We start from the raw sequence: 20,752 nt of genomic DNA, 5'->3' as shown, positions 1-20,752 counted from the left end.
TTCATAGTTTTTATCTTCTTTTTCTTAACTAAGTCCCTTTGACATTTCATATAATAACGGCTTGGTGATGATGAACTCCTTTAGCTTCACCTTGTCTGGGAAACACTTCATCAGCCCTTCCATTCCAAATGATAGCTTTGCTGGATAGAGTAATCTTGGTTGTAGGTTGCTTTTCATCACATTGAATACTGCTTGCCAGTCCCTTCGTGCTTGCAAAGTGTCCTCTGAGAAATCAGCTGACAGTTCTATAGGCACTCCCCTGTAGGCAACTCTCCGCCTCTCTCTTGCTGCCCCCAGGACTCTGTCTTTATCTTTCACCTTTGGTGTCTCAATCATGATGCATCCTGGTGTGGTCCTCTCTGGGTCCAGCTCACCCGGGACCCTCCGTGCTTCCCGGACCTGTATGTCCATCTCCTTCACAAAATTTGGGAAGTTTTCCTCATTTTTTTCAATTCTTGCTTTCTCATTCTGCACTGGTTGACTGTTTTTTCTTCTTTATGTTCCAAATCATTGATTTGAAACCTGGTTTTCTTCCCTTCACCATTGGTTTTGTGTGGATTTTCCTTAGTTTCACTTAGCATAGCCTTCACTTCTTCTCTTATGTATTTGCTGTACTCAAGCACATCTGTAAAGCCTGTGAGCATCTTTATCACCAGTGTCTTGAATTCTGCATCTGTTAGGCTGTCTATCTCCTCATTTGTTAGGTTGGCTATCTTCTCGTCACTTAGTTCTCCCACTGGAACCTTGATCAGTTTCCCCTTTTGGACCATACTTCTCTGTCTCCTCATTCTGACAGGCTCCTGTGTTTGTTTCTCTCTGCGTCCCAGTAGGGCTGTCACTCCTGTTATGTTGTAAGGGGCGGAGCTTTAGGGATTTGTCAGTACAGCATGACCTGTTTCACCGTTGTGGCACTGTATGTGAGGAAGGGGTCCGAGAGGGAACAATGCCACCTGCCCAGCACTCACCTCTTTTCTAGGCACCTCTCCCACTTCCACACTGGACTGACGCCCCTCTAGCTGCTGCCCTGGTCATCATTCCCAGAGTGGGTGGGTCTGCGGACATTCTAGGACCATGGGGGCCCTTTAAACAAGCAGGCTTTGCTGAGAGACCGGCAGTTTATGCCTCCACCCCAATCCCCACTGGTCTGCACAATCAGAAGCAATGAGGCTCTTATTTTCCCCAGTGCTGGGACCGTGAGCTCTGAGGTCCGGTGAGGAGCCGGGAAAATTCCCCAGATGTCCCTCCTGATTTTTAAAATGTGTGACTGTGCTTTCTGCTCAACTGCCGCTGCCGCCGCCGCCGCCGCTGCCACCACCACATCGGGTCCTCTCCGCCCTTGCTCCGCCCCTCTACCTGTCTGGATGAGTATTTCTTCTTTATATATTTGTTTGCTGGACTTTCATGCAGTTTGATTTTCTGGAACTTCTGGTTGTTTCCAGTTTTGAGGTAGTTGTATTCCTTCTTAGTTGTGGAGGGAGATGCAACATGTCTGTCTAGGCCTCCATCTTGGTGGGAAGTAGTCCTATAGCTTTTTGATGGTATCTTTAGGATTCTTCATTTACCATATCATATCATCTGCAAATAATGACTTATGTTACGTGTTCCTTTCCAATTTGGCTGTCTTTTATTTCTTTTCTGATTGCTGTGGCTAGGATTTCCAGTACTATGTTGGATGAGTGGTGAAAACAGACATTCCTGTCTTGTTTCTGATCTTAAGGGAAAAGCTTTCAGTTTTTCCCAGTTGAGTGTGATGTTGACTATGGATTTGTCATATATGGCTTTTATTATGTTTAAGTATGTTCTCTCTATTCCCACTGTCCTAAGAGTTTTTATCACAAATGGGTGCTGGATTTTGTCAATGTTTTTCTGCATCTATTAATATCATATGGTTTTTATCCTTCATATTGTTTATGTTGTGTATCACATCCATTGATTTGCAGATATTGTACCAAACTTGCATCCGCAGAATAAATCTTACTTTCTCATGATATATGATATTTTTAATGTATTGCCGGATTCATTTTGCTAATATTTTGTTGAAAATTTTTGCATCTATGTACATCAGGGATATAGGCATATATGTGTGTGTGTGTGTGTGTGTGTGTGTGTGTGTGTGTGTGTGTGTACATATATATGGTAGTGTCTTTATCTAGTTTTGTAATGAGGATAATGATAGACATATAAAATGAGCTTGGGAGTCTTTCCTTTTCTTAAATTTTTTGGAATATTTGAAAGGATAGGTGTTAGTTCTTTGAGTGTTCAGTAAAATTCACCTGTGAAGCCATTTGGTCCAGGACTTCTGTTTACTGGAAGTTTTTTTTATTATTGCTTCAATTTCATTAGTTGTAATCAGTCTGTTCAGATTTTCTGTTTCTTCTTGTTTTAGTTTTAGAAGATTATATATTTCTAGAAATTTATTCATTTCTTCCAGATTATCCAATTTATTGGCATATTGTTGCATATAATATTTTATTATAATCCTTTGTATTTCTGTGGTGTCAGTTCTTAGTTCTCCTCTTTCATTTCTGATTTTATTGGATGTGAGGGTGATCTGGCTGCAACATTTGTCACCTCATTGATCGCCAGGGTTGATTCGGCTGATCTGGCTAGCTAGGCAGCTGTCCCCTTCCTCCCTCACCAATCTATGTGCGTCCCTCCCGAAGCTGTGTGCTCAGTCGAAGAGGACGACCTTCACAACTAGAGGAGAAGACCAGTCTTCGGTCAAGGGTATAAGAGTAGCTGTGCTCCCCTGCTAGAACCTCCAAACAAGCTCTCATTTCTGATTTTATTGATTTAGGTCCTCTCTCTTTTTCTTGATGAGTTTGGTTTAAATGTTCATCAGCCTTTTTTATCTTTTCAAAGAACCAGTTCTTGGTTTTACCAATATTTTGTATTGTTTTTGAGACTCCATATCATTTATTTCCACTCTGTTCTTTATTATTTTCTTTCTTCTATTCACTTCGGGTTTTGTTCTTTTTCTCCTTTCATTAGGCATAAGGTTAAATTGTTTATTTGAGATTTTTCTTGCTTTTTGAAGTAGTCCTGTATTGCTAATAATTTCCCTCTTAAGACTGTCTTTGCCATATCTCAGAGATTTGTGTTGTTGTGTTTTCATTTTCATTCATCTCAAGGTAACTTTTGATTTCTTCTTTGATCTCATTGTTAGCGCATTCATCATTTAATAACATGTTATTTAGCCTCCATATGTTTGTGTGTTTTTCTAGATTTTCTTCTTGTAATTGATTTCTGGTGGTCAGAGAAGATTCTTGGGTGATATGATTTCAATCTTCTTAAATTTAATGGAGACTCTTGTGTCCTGACAGATGGTCTATCCTATAAAATATACTATGTGTACTTGAAAAGAATGTATATTCTGCTCCTTAGGGGTGAAATGCTCTGAAGATATCAGTTAAATACCTCTAGTCTAGTGTGTCATTTAAGGCTGCTGTTTCCTTATTGACTTTTAGTCTTGAAGTTTTATCCATTGATGTCAATGGGGTGTTAAAATCCCCTGTTATGACGGTATTACTGTTATTCTCTCCCCTTATGTCCATTGATTTTCTTTATATATTTTGGTGCTCCTTTCTTGGGTGCATAATTGTTTACAAGGGTTATATCTTGTTGGATTGATCACTTTATCATTATGTAATGTCCTTCTTTGTCTCTTATTATAGCCTTTGTTTTAAAGTCATTTTTTATATCTATTTGCATGAAATATCTTTTTCCACATATATCCTTTCAATCTGTGTGTCTTTCATTATGTAGTGGATTTCATGTATACAGCATATGTATGGGTCTTATTTTCTCTTCCATTTACCTACCCTATGTCTTTTTATTGGAGTACTTAACCCATTTACATTTAAGGTGATTATTGATAGGTAAGTATCTATTGCTATTTTATTCTTTATAACTATGTTCCTTTTTTTTTTCTTCTTCTTTAAAAAAACCCTTTATTTCTTATAATACTGGTTTGGTGGTAATGAACGTGTTAGCTTTTTCTTGTCTGTGAATCTCTTTATTTTGCCTTCAACTTTAAATAATAGTCTTGCCTAACAGAGTAGTCTTGCTTATGTCTTGCTTTTCATCACTTTGAATATTTTATGCCAATTCATTCTGGCCTGAAATGTTTCTGTTGCAAAATCAGCTGACAGTCTTATAGGCTCCTTCGTAGGTAATTACCTTTCTCTTGTTGCTTTTAAAATTTTTTCTCTTTGTCTTTAGACTTTGCCATTTTAGTTATGATATGTCTTGGTGTGGGCCTCTTTGGGTTCATCTTTTTTTGTATTCTCTGTACTTCCTGGACATGTAAATCTTTATTGCTTTACCAGGTTAGGGGAGTTTATAGCCATTAGTTCTTCAGATAGGTTCTTGATCCCTTGCTCTTCTCCTTCCGGACCCATATAATGAAAATATTGTTACACTTGATATCCCAGATGTGCCTTAGACTGTCCTCTCTATTTATGTGCTGATCTGATTGGGCATTTTCTGTTAACTTGTCTTCCAAATCACTGATTTGATCCTCTGCTTCACCTAACCTGATTTTGATTCCTTCTTATGTATTTCAGATAGTGTATTCTTTATTTCTGACTGATTCTTTTTATGGTTTCTTTGTCGTTTTTTATCTCTTTGTTGAAAGATTTCACTAAATTCCTTCAGCATCCTTATAACCATTGTTTTGAACTCTGTATCTGGTAGCTTGCTTGCCTCCATTTATTTAGTTCTTTTTCTTGGGACTTCTCCTGTTCTTTCATTTAGGGCATGTCTCTTTGTCTCCCCATATTGGCTATCTTTCTGTATTTGTTTCTGTGTATCAGGCTGTCTTGGTAAGGTAGCCTTATGTAGTAGGTGTTTTGTGGGACTCAGTGCTACAGTATCCCTGATCACCTGAGCTGAATTCTCCAGGAATGTCCCTTATGTTAGTTATGTGAGTCCTTCTGTTGTACTTAACTGCTGTTGGTTTATTTGTGGGTGTCATTTCCCCCAAGCTGGCCGTTAGGATCCTCTCCCACTGCAATGTGTGAACTGTTGTGTGGCAGCTGACCCCACAAAGCAGAATTTGTCCCTACAGAGTTTTGTGCCTGCCAAGATCTTTCGTTGGGCATGCTGCTGTGGACCTAATTGGGTCGTGCTCTATTGTGCTCTGAATCCCAGCACTAGATGTGTTATTTTGGGAGCCAGCATGGAGGGACTCCTGTGCAGGTCATTGTCAGGTGCTGCCTGTGACTAGGCCTGAGCTACCTGTTTGGAGCTACAAAGTGGTCCACGGTTTGTGACTGCCTTTGTTGGGCCTGGGTGTGCATAGATGGGACCAAGCTGTGTACCAAGGCTTGTTTCTTACCAACACCGAGCCCAGGGGCATGTAAGCAAAAGACCCAAGGCAACCTGTGATCTGCTTCCACCTGCTAGCTGCCTGTTAACTCAGTCATTGAAAGAGGCTCTAGTGGTCTGCAAGTAGTATAAGGTGGGTTCTCAGTGAGTCACAAGCTAGGGATGAGTGGTGTTCGCTAGAGTGTTACAGATTCAAACTCAGAGCCAGTGCTGGGTCTGAGGCCACTCATCAACAGTTTCAGGTTCATTAACGTCAACTACCATCCACCAAGTGCACTCAGATCACTATTGTGGGACAGAGTCTTGGGGCATCATCGGGGTTCATCAGAAGCCAGTAGAGTTCATAAGGCCCAAACAGACCAAGATTTAGTTATGTGAAGGGAAGGCTGTGCACAGAGCTGCGGTTGGGTGTTTGAGGGAAAAATGGCCCCTGCCCAAGAGCCATACAACTCATTTTTTCATGTAGTTTTCCCGGACCTCCTTGTAACTTCTTTTGCACTGTGGGACCAGGTTGGGCACATCCTGCTGATGTATTACAAAATACAAGCTCAGCAGGGCAAGGCCACCAATAGTCAGGAAGGTAGAGCTAGCAGGTCTCCCCTGGTGGGGCTAGTAGATCTCCTGTGTGTGGGGAATGCAGGGTGGGTAGGGGGCATTGCTGCTCTGGCAGTGGGAGGAGGGGATAGATTTCTTAAACTAGCAGCATTAAAACTATCTCATTTTTAAATTGTTTCTTGTTTTTCTCATTTCCCATGAAGAACATCTACAAGATGCTACAAAAATCTCCAAATAATATTTCCAGGGCTTAGGGAAGCTTGTCCTCATGCTTTGCTGTCCAGTGAGATAGCCACTGGCCATGTATGGGTATTTAAATTTAAATTTTACTAAATACAATTTTAAATTCAGGTCCTCAGATACTCAATAGCCACATTGGGCTAATGGCTACCATATTAGATACAACAGTTGTAAACATTTCCATCAACAGAGAAAATGTTATTGGTTAGTGCTGGTCTAGAATTTTGGAGTCAGTATACACATTTTAATTCACTGCTTATCTCTTACAAAACCTCTTGATGAGTTGGAAAGTAATGGCATGTTTGGGGGAAAGTATTTTAAATGTTTATTTGTTCTCTAAATGTTACTAGCTATTCTGCATAGTTTAATATTTTTTTAAGTAGGAGAAATTATGTTCATCCATTTTTAGAGCATGATTATATGTGTGGAATTCTTATCAATTGTCATATCCTGGGTGCTAAATTTTCTTAAAGTATGCTGAACTTATGGCAAAAATTCTGTTAATGCTGCCAAAGCTATTGGCAGAAAGGTTTAGTTAATTAAAATCTCTTTATAATGTCATAACATTTGCAATGAACTAGTCTGGATATAAGACAATGGAAGTTACATTGAATTCATTTTTAATAGCCATTTTATTTGCAAAGACTTTTAATGTACCTACATGCCTTCATTAATCTTAACATCCAAAACAAGAAGTCCATGTCCTACCAATGAATGTGTCGGCCTGTAGAGACTGACCTGGCATCATGCTTCAGGTCCACTTGCAAGCTCCCTACCCCACTGTGTGCAGCTTGAGGGCAGTGGCCAGTCCTCCACAGCTTTCGTAGGTGCCATGGCACTTTGCATTATGTCCTGCCAGTACAATTTTCTACGAGTCTTATTTGAACAAATAAATGAACATTTGATCTTGTCTGCTCTGAAAATCATTACATTTGGGAACAGGCTAGTAGGGTACATTAAATGTAACTGCTTCATGTTCTTTTTATTGTAGAGTAATATCTACTGAACTACCCACTAGGATTGGAATTTCTGTGTGTTTTTATCAGTCCTTTTGGTGAATCTGTGCTGAATGAAAATAGGGACTAATGAGCCACAGGCTCTCACAGAGGAGGACTAAAGTGCTGCTTATTCTGTTTGAATTGCAGGAATAGTAAATCCAATTTTAAAATAGAAATGAATTAGGAAAGCTACAAAATACCATAATAAAATAAGAGTGGGTCCAGAAAATAAATGAGCTGTTTTTAGTGTGTGTATGTAATATGTCAGTGAAGCAAAATAGATATATTTTCTGGGTTCTATTGATATATTTTATATAAAATGACATTTCTCAGAGAATGGGATTTCTTTCAAAATTAAATAGGTCAGTGTATATTTGCTGTGACTCAGCTGGAATAGCTGGGCAGGGATCCTTTTAAACCACTGAAGAGTGGCAGACTGGTGTGATCCATTTTTTCTGTTTTTAGTAGGTCTTGCTCCTTGTGTAAATGCTCAAGGCATGTTCTGTAAACCCAGTTGAGCATCTCTTTTTTTTTTTTTTTTTTTTTTTTTTAGTATATTAAATTTTTCCCCTCCCAACAAAATCAATGTTAAATCTGATGACATTTTTGTTGGACACTAACAGTAGTCATGTGTCCTATGGCCTAAGTTATGGTATACCTTAAGGACTTAGGGGAAAAGAATTCTCCTTTCTGTCCCACAGTTTCTGGTGTTGGTCATGGGATAGTGATAATATCTCAATTCTTCATTTTTAGATAACTATCAACAGAGACAGTGGTGAAGATGTGAGTTCTCCCAAACACGGGAAGGAGGACCCAGACAATATGCCCCATGTGGGCGGCAATACTTGGGCTGGCGGAACAGGTTGGTAGCACTGACATTCCCCTGGGTCGGACTTATGAGTCTTCACAAGCCCACGTAGACAGCACAGTACCCCTCAGGGACCAGCATGCCTTTTCGGCCTCACCTGTTAGTCATTGAGATTGTGTCCATGCCCTTTGTCCCAACATGACGTCAAGACATGGAGAAACCCTGCCATTTGGAGTTCCACTGACTCTGCCACTCCTACCACCTAAGACCATTACGACTCTCCCAAAGCTGCTTCACTAGTAAAAGAGTGATAATATTAACTGCCTCACAAGATTGTGGTAAAGATTAAATAAGATTATGATTGTAAACCTCTGAGCACAGGACCTGGCACAAAGAATGCATTCATTAAAAGTGTTAATCCCTCCTTTTAAACTCCCTGCCCTTGGGATCATGCCAGAAATCTATAGTAAATTCTTTCTTGACTAGCTGACTTTGAAAAGAAATGGTGCTTCTCTTCCACATCTCAGAAGTGAGCATGAGGATATAGGATTTTGAGATAAGAGAGTTGGTTGTAGTTTGAACTGATGGCAGGGGCCCATTCCTTCCTCTTGGCTGCCTGACCAGAGCATTGTTCCCATGACCACTGTCTTCCTCTTTCCTCTGAGGCAGCTGGGGCAGACGCATCTGCTTGGCTGCAGGAATTGGGCCAGACTATATGTGCACTGCCTGATCTTATCTTGGCCTGAGGAGTGCTGGCAAGGGCTGTGAACTTCGCCTTCCCTTAGGATGGTCTGTGCCTCTTGGCCTTGAGAGCCTCAGGAGGAAATGGGTTTCTGTGCTGGGACAATGTGCAATCAACTAGACCTGTGGACTCCTTGCCTGCTCTGTTTATTCATCGAGCATCAGCTCTAAAGAAAGGATATTTTTAGAAATGTCCTTTGATCTGGAAATTAGTGTCCAACCAGCCAGATTGAATCCATATGGCATGCCTTGTGGAACGAGCTGGCCAGATGGCGGTTTCCCAGCTATGCACTGCTGTGAAGTGCAGGTTCTTTCTTGTTATTCAACTTGAATCTACTACCTCACATGTGTCTGGACCGAAGACCCTGCTTTTGCTTCCCACCGTCTTTACGTTCCAATTTTCAAAGCTCCTTCAGATTCAGATTCTTCTCTCTCTCATTCTTTTCCCACAGAATTCTCTTTTTCAACTGAGCTCTGACCCAACAAGTCATTTGATTCCTTTTTCATTATCAGAGCCCCTCCTCAGCCTATTCTCCAGTTATCTCTGAACTGATTTAGGATATCCACTTTTAGCTTCAAGATTATGCCTTGAAGTCTAGAATCACCAGCAAGCATTTCTATTAAGCTGGTACATATTAAAGGTTCTTGGAAGTGGTTGTTATGCCCTCCTCATGCCCTCTCTACCAGTATGACTGTCCTGAGGAACCATGTGGCTCATGCTGACCATCACTCACACCAGCCTCCAAACACTTGTGGGTTTTTTCCTCCATAAATGAGGTCAGCTCAGCGCCTAGGAGGCTTTAAGTTCTGATTCATGATCCACCCTTTCCTAAGGAGAACCTTTTGTAGGAAGGCAGTCGGGTCACATAAACTTAGTTTTTCCTCCTCTGTTGCTCATTGTCATTGTCCAGTAACCCCTCTGCCTATAGGTAATCCATGAGTGACCCAGGAATTACACACATCCAAGAAGGAATTTTCCACTACCAATATCTAAACAAAAATGAAATAAGATGTGCACCAACCAAAGGGTAAAAATACTATAATTAATAGGTTGTTCTCAGGGTATTTCCCCAAAGGAAATGACCTACCTGGACTTTGATAAGGAAAGCTGTACGTGCTGAGTTCTTGCTTTTGACTTATTACACCAATTAAGGCTCCAACAGAGAAAATAAAAATGTAACATAATTTAACCAAAGCCTAAAAGCTTGCAAATTTTCCACTTTATGAAACTTAGAAATGACCTCATTTATGTGACTGTAAGTTACCTGAATGGTAATAGTAAAATCAGCCACTTATTATAGCTCTTACTTTGTGCCAAATACTGTTCGAAGCATTTTAGCCTCATGATGATCCCATGAAATAAATGATATTAGTAACCCCATTTTACAGATGAGGAGTCTGAGACACAGAAGTTAAGGAATATCCCTCAAGGACACATCACCAGTGCATTGGAGTCCAGGTTCAAACTCAGGCAATCTGGCTTAAGTATACAATACAATACTATATAATTCTAGTATACTATATTGTATTATGCTGCCCCTCCAATATTGGATTCTCTCCTAAGTTCCCAAGTTATGTGTGAATAAACAAAAGAAACAGATTACAGTATTTTAATTATCATAAAGCTGGGGTAATAAACTGGTATCCCAGAGACCAAATCTTGGCCAATATATGTATTCTTTAGATCAATGCAGTGTTTTAAAATAATTTGAATTTGAATGTATTAAAACAAAGCAAGTCCTTTCTAGTTAGCTGAAGTTCTAACCACTTTTTACAACATTACCTACCTAGTATTCTAGGCCAGCAGTTCTCAACCTGTGGGTCGCGACCCCTGTGGGGGTCGAACAACCCTTTCACCAGGGTCACCTCAGAATATCAGAAAACACATATATAATTACATATTGTTTTTGTGATTAATCACTATGCTTTAATTATGTTCAATTTGTAACAATGAAAATACATCCTGCATATCAGATATTTACATTATGATTCATAACAGTAGCAAAATTACAGTTATGAAGTAGCAACAAAAATAATTTTATGGTTGGGGGTCACCACAATATGAGGAACTGTATTAAAGGGTCATCAGAGAAGGAAAACTCTGACTCCAAAAAACCTCCGCTGCCTTGCGGCATACCTCTTCAGGGGAAAGGCTAAGGGAGTAAACCCCGACAGAAAATCCAGAGCCGGAGTCCCTAAGGCGGTTTGACGTTGTAGTCAACACCGGCAACTCCTGCGGCGCACCTGAAGCCAAGCTGTATTGACTCCGTCTTTCCCTTGGACCCTTCAGCTGCGAAGAGAGGGGGGGTCTGCTGCATGGGCAACAGCAGACCCTCCATATCACCCTGCCCAGGCTCTGTAGCTTCAGCTTCACTGGAGAGGACACTCCAGCGTCATCACAAGATGTCGATTCAACATGGGAGGAGACAGATACCGTGTCACTCCCGAGTTGGACTGCACAGCCATTCTCGGCGGTGCAGGTAGACTCTTAAGAAGCTACACCATCGTCTCTCGAGACGGACGGCTGCCGACGACGACGATTAAAGGGTCACAGCATTAGGAAGGTTGAGAACCACTGTTGTAGGCATTTTAAATTTATATTTAAATCATAAACAGTTTTTATCATATTACATAATGCAAACTTACAAGCTTGTGAACTTGGGTCTTTTTTGGAAAACTACTCTGAAGCTGGCAGTGTTTATGGTATATTATTCTAAGCTAAAACTCAAAGTTGGTATAGTGATTGGTTTCTAATCTTGGCTAAGCCACTGGTGCCAGGTTGTAAGCGGGTCTCTTAACCTCTTGTGCATCATTTTTATCATTTGCAATGCAGATGAAATATCTCTAGCCTAGCTGTCTTTTTCTTATTTTAAGGAAAACTAAAGTAGCATGAGGGAAGAGAAGTGTTTCTTAATTTAATTAACAAATATATACTAAGTATTTTTGATGTTCAAGCCACTATTTTAGGTGTAGAGATACAAAGATATATAAAACATGATCTCATCCATCATATAGTTTGTAAGAAGAGAAAACTGAATTTTAAAGGTTAATAAATAGTGTACAGAAATACTGATTCTTGTGAGGCAGAGTCAAGGAGACATGTCATGGAATTTAGATTGATCCTTGAAATAAGGATAAGATCTGGCTGGATGGAGAAAACAGAAAAGCATCCTGAACAGGGGGACACCCTTTATTTACAGATGAAGGTCATTTGAATATTTAATTATTAGTTAAGTACAATTAATATATTTCATGGGACTGCCTTGACCATGATCTACCTTGTTTGGTGGTCTGGATCAGAGTAACAACCTGGATTTCCCTGGCTTTCTCCCAGGGGGGAGAGACACTGCAGGTCTGGGTGGCAAAGGAGGTCCGTACCGGCTGGATGCAGGCCACACAGTGTACCAGGTTTCTGAGGCTGAGAAAGATGCTGTTCCTGAGGAGGTGAAGAGAGCTGCAAGAGAGATGGGCCAGAAAGCATTTCAACAGAGGTGAGTTGTCCCCGTTGCCTTCAGAGCAGCGTTGGCCACTATGGTGAAATGTCATAGTGGATCCTCAGTAGACCCAGATTTGTGGGTTCTCCATCTCATGAAACAACTTGGACCACAGACTGAAATCCACAACCTTGTCCTACCTAATGGACACAGCCAAGTGAGCATAATTTCCCATTCGTTCTGCCTAGGCTCTTTTAAATGTATTGATTACATATGACTGTGTAGGAGATGGAATTGAGCACATTAGAACATAAAACCAAAGATACTTCTCTTAAGAAAAATTGAAGTTCAAATCATTCCATCCATACCTGTTCCGAGGCCGCATGGGGAATTCAAATAACTCTACATCATGCTCCCTTTTCTTCCCTCAGGAATCTTGTGGATTTATGTGGTGACAGGGCTAGTACATGCACACACCCTCGTTCTCACACGCAGATGCACTCCTGTTAAATTCTGAGGTCACGTGCTGTGGACATTTTGCCCTCTGACAGTGTAGAGAAGGACAAGGTCAGTAGTGTGATAGGAGTTAGGGCCTGAGCTCAGCCAGGATTAGAACATTTCAGGAAGGGAAAACCAAATAAGCAGAGGCACCAGGGCAGGATGAGCATAGTGCCTATAGCAGAGGAAGCCAGTTTGCTTCTCTAGATTAAAGACACCATGTAGGGTTTGTGGGGAATGAGTTTGAACAGGGAGGCCCCATTAGTGGGTGGGAGGCCTTGAAATCAGGCCAAAGAGCCTGTGGCTTTCAGAGAATTTGGAATCATTCTGGGCCACTTTGATGGAAAGCATTTTAAAAAATGAGAAGAAGCCGTATGATGCTTTCACTAGACACCCACATATGCTCTTCAGCTAAAAGTGAAAAATGCCAAAGGAGCAGCAGTATCTCCTTTAGGATTGTGGGAATCGATGGTAGTTTGGGAGGCAGATTTATGTTGTTGTGCTCAATGAAAGGAGCTGGGTACAGTCCAAAAAAAGAGCATGCTCAAGTGTATGTGATTTATGAAATTCCTCCCACGTAGAACATCTGGTATTACATTACATGCTGTGCTTACACATCCTGCAAGTAAACAGAACAGAACAATGGGGACAAACATGCAGGTTCCTCCTGTCACACCCACAGGAAAGCCTGTAAGCCTTTGGACCCTCATGTACTCAGCAGGTACATAGGGCAAAAATGTTGCTCTCAGCCCTTCTACTTGCTTCCCTGGTGACCTTGAACAATTATCTATCCTCACTCTGCCTAAATTTGCTCTTCTGGTAATAGGTGACTCCCTCTCCCTGCTTCTCAGAGAGGTTATGAGGACATATAACTACGTTAGGAATGCCAGTAGTTTAAACTTCTCAAAAAAGAAAAGGTGAGAGGAATACTATAATGAAAGGTCTTGTTAGAGTTAAAATATTACTCTATATTTCATATAAACAATACCCTTTTAGAAAAAGAGCCAAGCAATTAGATAGGCATTGTTCTCCACTCCCTAACTAATGAGTTTCTGCTTCTGCCACACTCAGAAGCTCACAAGTAAACATCCAGTCTCAATGTTTTGAAAAAGTGGACAGATGGACAGATACTCTGACACATGAATAGTTCATGTGGAGGCAGGAAGGCCTTTTAGTAGTGTTTGGGCGCAAGTATACAGCCCTTGCTCTGATTTCCATAGTAGGATTAAGGAACCTGGTTCTATTAGGACCACTGTCCCACAGGTGAAAGAAGTCAAGGAGCATCTGTGATGACAATGCAGTTAACTTAGTGGATTTAAGAGAGGAAAGAGAGAAAGTGGGAAAGGATTAAGTGAGAAAATCACCCACCTCCACAAAATGCTGGGGAGAAGAATCTAAGCCCAAGTAAAAGAGAATACCATAAAGTGGGTAAAAGACAGAGGAGGTAGACAAGAGTATGAGAATGGAGAGGGAGAAATAAGAACACTTGGAGAACCTGAGAAAGACAGAACATTGCACAATACAGAGAGAAAAATGTTGCTTTCTACTTTCAGGTAGTAAATTCTCCCATTTGATGAGTATTGAATTTAGTACTGCTAAAGATTTTTTTATAACTTTTTATTAGGGGACTTTTCAAACATAAACAAAAGTAGATAGACATATACAGGGTGGGGCACAAATAGGTTTACAGTTGTAGGTATACTAAACACAGAGTGTATTCTTTGTGTTATTATTTATTTAATTATTGCATTATTTTTCATACTAGCAACTGTAAACCTACTCTTGCCCCACCCTATATAATGAACCCTATGGACCTATTCTCCCATCTTCAAGAAGAAAAATCTGGCTTTACTCTCAGTCCCCACCACTGGATTGTTTTAAGCTAATCTAAGACATCCTATCTTTTCATCATAAATATTTCAGAGTGTTAGCTCTGAAAGATAAGGACTCTAAAAATAAACACACACAATACTATTATTGTGTCTTTTAAAAAGATAGTAATTCTTCACTTTCATCAAATAGTTTTTTAAAGATTTTATTTATTTATTTTTAGAGAGAGGGAAAGGGAGGGAGAAAGAGAGGAAGAAAAACTATGATGTTTGAGAGAAAACATCAATTGGTTGCCTCTCATGCATCCCCACCTGGGGACCTGGCCTGTAACCCAGGCACGTGCCCTGACTGGGAATCAAACTTGTGACCTTTCAGTTTGTGGTACAATGCCCGACTCACTGAGTCACACCAGTCAGGGCCAAGTAGTCAGTTTTAAAGCTATTTTGTAACTCTAAGCGTATGGAGAATGAGGTAAGGTCCTCATTTATGCTTTTATATCTTTTCTCCATAGTTCATATCATTCTTCCTCATTATATTATTAGTTGTGTTAATAGTTGTTTGTCTCTCCAATGACTTTATGTTACTCGAGGGCAGGGTACTTTGCTCTATAATATGAGGTCTGTCTAGAAAAATTCTGGCCATTATTAATATAATGAGAACAGTTTGTGCGACATCGATGTAATCTGGCAGCAAAGGAGAGTGGACTGTAATGCGCATGCGTGAACAATGACAACTTCACTGTTCTAGTCAGTGCAGGTGGTAGATGTTGTTGAGTGAACATGTGTACTGTGTGGCTGTTGCATTCAAAATGACTGAGCAAGCAGAGCATTGAATCTGCATCAAATTTGGCGTTAAGTTTGAATATTCCTCCCTGGAAACTATTCAGATGATTCAGAAGGCTTTCAGGGATGATGCAATGAGTATCTCAAATAAAAGTGTGACATAAACGCTTCAAAGATGGTTGAGAATCTGTTAAGTGATCCCCATTCTGGAAGGCCTGCAACAAGCAGAACACCTGAGAATGTTGAACGCGTATGGGCAGTGGTCAGCAAAGATCAGCCACAAAGCAACAGTGTCCAAGATTTTGATACAGGATCTTGACATGAAACATGTTGTGGCAAAATTCGCCCCATGACTTCTGCTACCAGAGCAAAAGAAAGAGTGTGCTACAGTTGCTAATGACTTGATTCAAACTGCTACCAATGAACCAGATTTCCTCAAGAAGGTCATAACTGGAGTTGCATGGTGGATCTATGGCTATGATCCGGAAACAAAGGCCCAGTCCTCCCAATGGAAGTCTGGTTCTCCATGCCAGAAGGAGGCGCGGCGAAGTCACAGCAAGATCCAGACTGTGTTAACTGTGTTTTCAATTGGGAAGGTGTTGTCCATCACAAGTAAGCTCCTCCAGGCCAAACACTTAATAAGGAGTACTACCTCAATGTTCGTCGTCAGTTGAGAGATGCAATACGACAAAAATGCCCACAGCTATGGGCAACTGGTGATTAGCAGCTTCATCATGACAGTGCCCCCACTCATGCATCACATGTCATGCAGAGTTTTTTGGCAAAACATCAAATCACGCACGTGACAGCTCCCCCCTACAGCCTAGATTTGGCACCCTGTGATTTCTGGTTTTTCCCAAAACTAAAAACACCTTTAAAAGGGAGGAGATTTCAGACTGTCGGTAAAGTACAGGAAAATACGATGAGGCAGCTGATGGTGATTCCAACAAAAGGATTTTGCAGAGTGTTTTGAACAGTAGAAGAGATGCTGGGAGAGCTGTGTGAGGTCCCAGGGTGCCTACTTTGAAGGGGACTGAGGTGTCATTATCCTATGTAAAATGCTTCTTATATCTTGTATCTTCTTCAATAAATTTATCTATTTTTCATAGTACATGGCTGGATACTTTTTGGACAACCTCATATATTCTCAGTGCCAACACCCAGAACCTGATACACAGCAAATACTCATGCATATTGTGGGATGAATAATGTACACGTGTGTACAAGTAATTATATCACTGTTAGTTCATAGTCTGGCTAAAACCAGACTGACATCCAGACTTATCCATCAGCCCAGCAGCCTACCATATTGTCTTGAAGAGTCTAATACTACTGCTGGGTTCTTGAAAGCATCAGTAGCGCATTTAGTTAGCATTCATTTGTATCTGGATTTCATCTAGATACCAGTTTCTATATATCAAAATTGATTAACTCAGAAAGAATAACAGAGGTAGAGAACTAAGACATACATGAAGCAGAACAGAAACATTAAACCATGGAAACATGAATGAAGTAGACAGTAAGGTAGTTTTACATTCTAATAAAAATATTTAAGGTAGGCACCAGCGAAGGTGGCAGCATAGGTCAACATGGCTCACCTCTTCACACAACCACATCAAAATTACAGCTAAAATATTGAACCAAATCAGCCAGTACAAGAAACTGAGTTGAATGGAAGTCTGACAACTACAGAATTAAACCACATCCATCCAGACTGCTCAGAGGGGCACAGGCATGGAACGGGACGGTCCCACACTCATGGGTAGAGAATAAAAATTCAGGAGGGAAATCTTGAAAGTGATGAGTCCCAGCCTCACACCAGAAACCCCCCAAACCCAGGATTCCAGTGCCAGGAATATCAATCACCATAACTTCTGGCTGCAAAAACCAGCAGGGATTGAGTTGGTGAAAGAAACTTCTGGTGCCCCAAGCACTTCCTCTTAAAAAACCCACACACAAACTCACCTACACAGACTCACTCCTTCTGAGCTCCAGTGCCAGAGTGGCAGCTTGAAGGGCACCAGCGGCATACTGGGAGAAGATGAAGTGTTTGGCATTGGGGCAATAAGAGGCCATTGTCCATTTTCCAAGCCCTTTCCATGCAGAGGCATGGAGCCAGCAGACTGGTGCCGTATCTGAGACTCCATCAACCTGGCTAATAACACTGTATGACCCACTTTGAAGATGCCCAGAGACTCCACCACACCCAATTTACAGGATCACCCAAGTTGCTTTTCCATATGAATAGCTGGTTTTGGCTCATGTTGTCCAACTTCCTAAGTCCTCTCAAACAAGCAACAGCTGGCTTCAGTGAGTCCCAGGCCTGGCACCAGCAGCAGTCAGCCTAGATTCACAGCTTGGCTTCTCCTGGAAATCTCCAAGCACAGTATAAGCAGCAGCCTTCTCAGATTGCTTTATAGCTCAGTCAGGGTGCACCAGGCAAAACATAGGTGGGGGTTAACCTTGGCCTGCACCACCAGTGAAACCCCAGGGCCAGTGCACCCAGTGGACAGTTACAGGCTATGTTGGAGCACCACCACCCTGCCCCTGCACAGGTGATCCTCCACAGTGGGTGAAGGTTGGTGGTCAGTGGTCACAGCTAATCTTTGCAGCTGACTGGCCCCAGGTAAATCCCTCCCATTGATCTGCCAACAGCCACCACGACTCAACTACAAGAGGGGGGTGTACTGAGCCCACACGAAGGGCACACCTCGAGTTTCCAGCTTGCATAATACGGGAGGCTGTGCCACTTGACCCTGAAGGACACCTACTACATTAGGCCACACTACCAAGACATGGAGTCAAAGGAGCTCTACCTAATACATAGAAACAAACACAGGGAGGCTGCCAAAATGAGGAGACAAAGAAACATGGCCCAAATGAAAGAACACATCAAAACTCCAGAAAAAGAGCTAAACAAAATGGAGATAAGCAATCTATCAGATGCAAAACACTGGTTATAAGGATGCTCAAGGAACTCAGTGAGGATCTCAGCAGCATAAAAAAGATCCAGTCAGAAACAAAGGATACACTAATTGAAATAAAGAACAATTTACAAGGAAACAACAATGGAGTGGATGAAGCTGAGAATCAAATCAATGATCTGGAACATCAGGAAGAAAAGAACAACCAATCAGAAAAACAAGAAGAAAAAAAGAATCCAAAAAAATGAGGATAGTACAAGCAGCCTCTGGGACAACTTCAAGAGGTCCAACATTCACATCATAGGGATGTCAGAAGGAGAAGAGAAAGAGCAAGATGTTGGAAATCTATTTGAAAAAATAATGCAAAAAGAGTTTCCTAAATTAGTGAAGGAAATAAACATGCAAGTCCAAGAAGCACAGAGAGTCCCAAACAAGATGGATGTAAAGATGCCCACTCCAAGCCCCATCATAATTAAAATGCCAGAGTTTAAAGATAAAAAGACGGTCTTTAAAGCAGCAGAGAAAGGCATTTGGTTACCTATAGGGGAGTTCCCATAAGACTGTCAGCTGATCTCTCAAAAGAAATTTTGCAGGCTAGAAGGGATTGGCAAGAAATATTCAATATCATGAAAAGCAGGGACCTACAGCCAAAATTACTCTACCCAAAAAAGCTATCATTTAGAACTGAAGGGCAGATAAAGTGCTTCCCAGACAAGAAAAAACTTAAAAAGTTCATCATCACCAAATCATTATTATATGAAATGTTAAATGGACTTATTTAAGATAAAGAAGAATATCAAAACTGTGAACAATAAAATGGCAAAAATACATATCTATCAACAATTGAATCAAAAAACTACACAAACCAGAAATACAGAGAGACAGAATTATGCATAGGAAGAGCATTCTGATGGTTGCCAGATAGGATAGAGGTGTGGGGAGAATGGGTGAAGAGGTGAGGGGATTAAGGAGTACAAAAAGGTAGTTACAGATTAGCCATGGGGATGTAAAGTACAGTATAGGAAATGGAGTAGCTAAAGAACTTATACTATGACCCATGGACATGAACAATGGTGGGGAGAATGCCTGAGGGAGTAGGGGATGCCAGGTGGAGGGGGCAAAGGGGGAATAATCAGGACAACTGTAATAGCATGATTGATAAAATATAAATGAAAAATAAAACATTTTTAAAAAGTGGGACCAGCTATGGGAATTGTACCAACTACCATTTGCAAAACTAATCAGCCTTATATAGTATTTCTCGGCTTATGTTTGTTTTTCTCATAATTGATCCAAAATTATAGTATTTAAGTCTGACCTACACCAAAAAGTAAAATGAAAACTAAAATTCCCAGACTCTTACATAACAATAAATATACCCTTTAAGAATATACTAAGCCAACAAAGTGCAGTTAGTCCATTTAGATTACTAGGATGTGAAGCAGCTGTGCCCTGCAGCTTTGATCCAGGTTAAAGCAGCAGAAAGCCTTACTTTCAGCTACTTTGTGGGCTTGAGAATATTAGTACTGGGAAGCTTGTCTGATCCAGAGGCTAAAATTACCAATTTTCTTTCCCCCATTCCTGCTTTGGTCTTCATCTTTCAGAATTTGTTATCACTTTTGAACACCTTGTAGGTGAGCTTTCTAAAAGCTGCCACAACCTGGAATATGATTTCCAGATGTCTTCATCATTAAAACAGCATGTGGTATGTTTTGGGGTGCCACATGATTGTGCCAGAGGTAGCCCTATCACTGGAGCTAATTCTGATCTCTATATGAAGATCATTTTGATCAAGGTGACTTACAACTGCCTGGCTCCTTCCTTGGTGTGTGTGTATGTATTTTTTCCCCCTGCTAAGGACAAGTTGTGTCTACAATTTTTTTCTAATCTCCCTTCTTTGGAAAAGCATTAATCTTTCTTCTTTGGGAAAGAGTATATTGGCCTTCTAGGTATGAAGGGATAGTCATTGTTCCCAGCTGCTGTCAGCCTTGATACTTGAGACATCACTTAACCTAATGAAAATTGATAGAGGAGTTTAAGAGATTGCCAAAACTAAACATAAGAAGTATTGTTAGGAGGTCAAGTCCTATACACATATTCAGTTTTACTCTTCAGAACAGAGTGAATTTAGAAGGGCACTTTGGCATGACACCTCAGGAAACAACCATTCATATATTATTTAACTCTCAGGTATTTATCTTTTGATAGTCACTGTTTTCAAAGTGTTATGTATTAACATTTATTGAGTGCCACTGTGTGCCAGGTATTGTGCTAGGTACTGCAAATTCAGAGAAAAAATAAGACATATTTCTTCTCCCAGAGAAATAGAAGAGAATATCAGAGTGTATTACATGTAGTAAACATATTTTTCACTAAATTTTTGGTTCAGTTAAATACACACACATGCATTTATGTGTACTGTTTCTCAGTGTATTAAAGCATGTTTCTTATTGTGGAAAGTAAAGTTTGAAAACGCCATGACAGATGGAAGCGAACATAGCTATTAAAAGCAATAAAGTGTGTAGGTTCTATAGTAGATCTCTGTAGAAGACATGTGAATGGGCATGGTCACTCTACTGGAGAGGTCAAGCAAGACTCCATAGGATGTGGCCTT

The 20,752-nt window shown here is 40.7% G+C and overlaps 1 protein-coding gene across 1 annotated transcript in view; it reads left to right on the top strand.

The window, feature by feature from the left end:
* VWA8 (von Willebrand factor A domain containing 8) overlaps positions 1-20,752 on the top strand; it is a 432,115-nt gene that overhangs the window by 364,979 nt on the left and 46,384 nt on the right. The window contains exons 38-39 of the mRNA XM_090258845.1: positions 7,875-7,983; positions 12,005-12,161. Of these exons, the coding sequence (XP_090114971.1) occupies positions 7,875-7,983; positions 12,005-12,161 (266 nt within the window). The remainder of the gene's footprint in view (positions 1-7,874; positions 7,984-12,004; positions 12,162-20,752) is intronic.

Source organism: Furipterus horrens, unplaced genomic scaffold, assembly GCF_987537825.1.
Source record: "Furipterus horrens unplaced genomic scaffold, mFurHor1.1.pri manual_scaffold_12, whole genome shotgun sequence".
In the NCBI taxonomy this organism is placed as follows: domain Eukaryota; kingdom Metazoa; phylum Chordata; class Mammalia; order Chiroptera; family Furipteridae; genus Furipterus; species Furipterus horrens.
The sequence above is the reverse complement of the archived record's forward strand: the minus strand, read 5'-3'. Positions and strand labels throughout refer to the sequence as shown.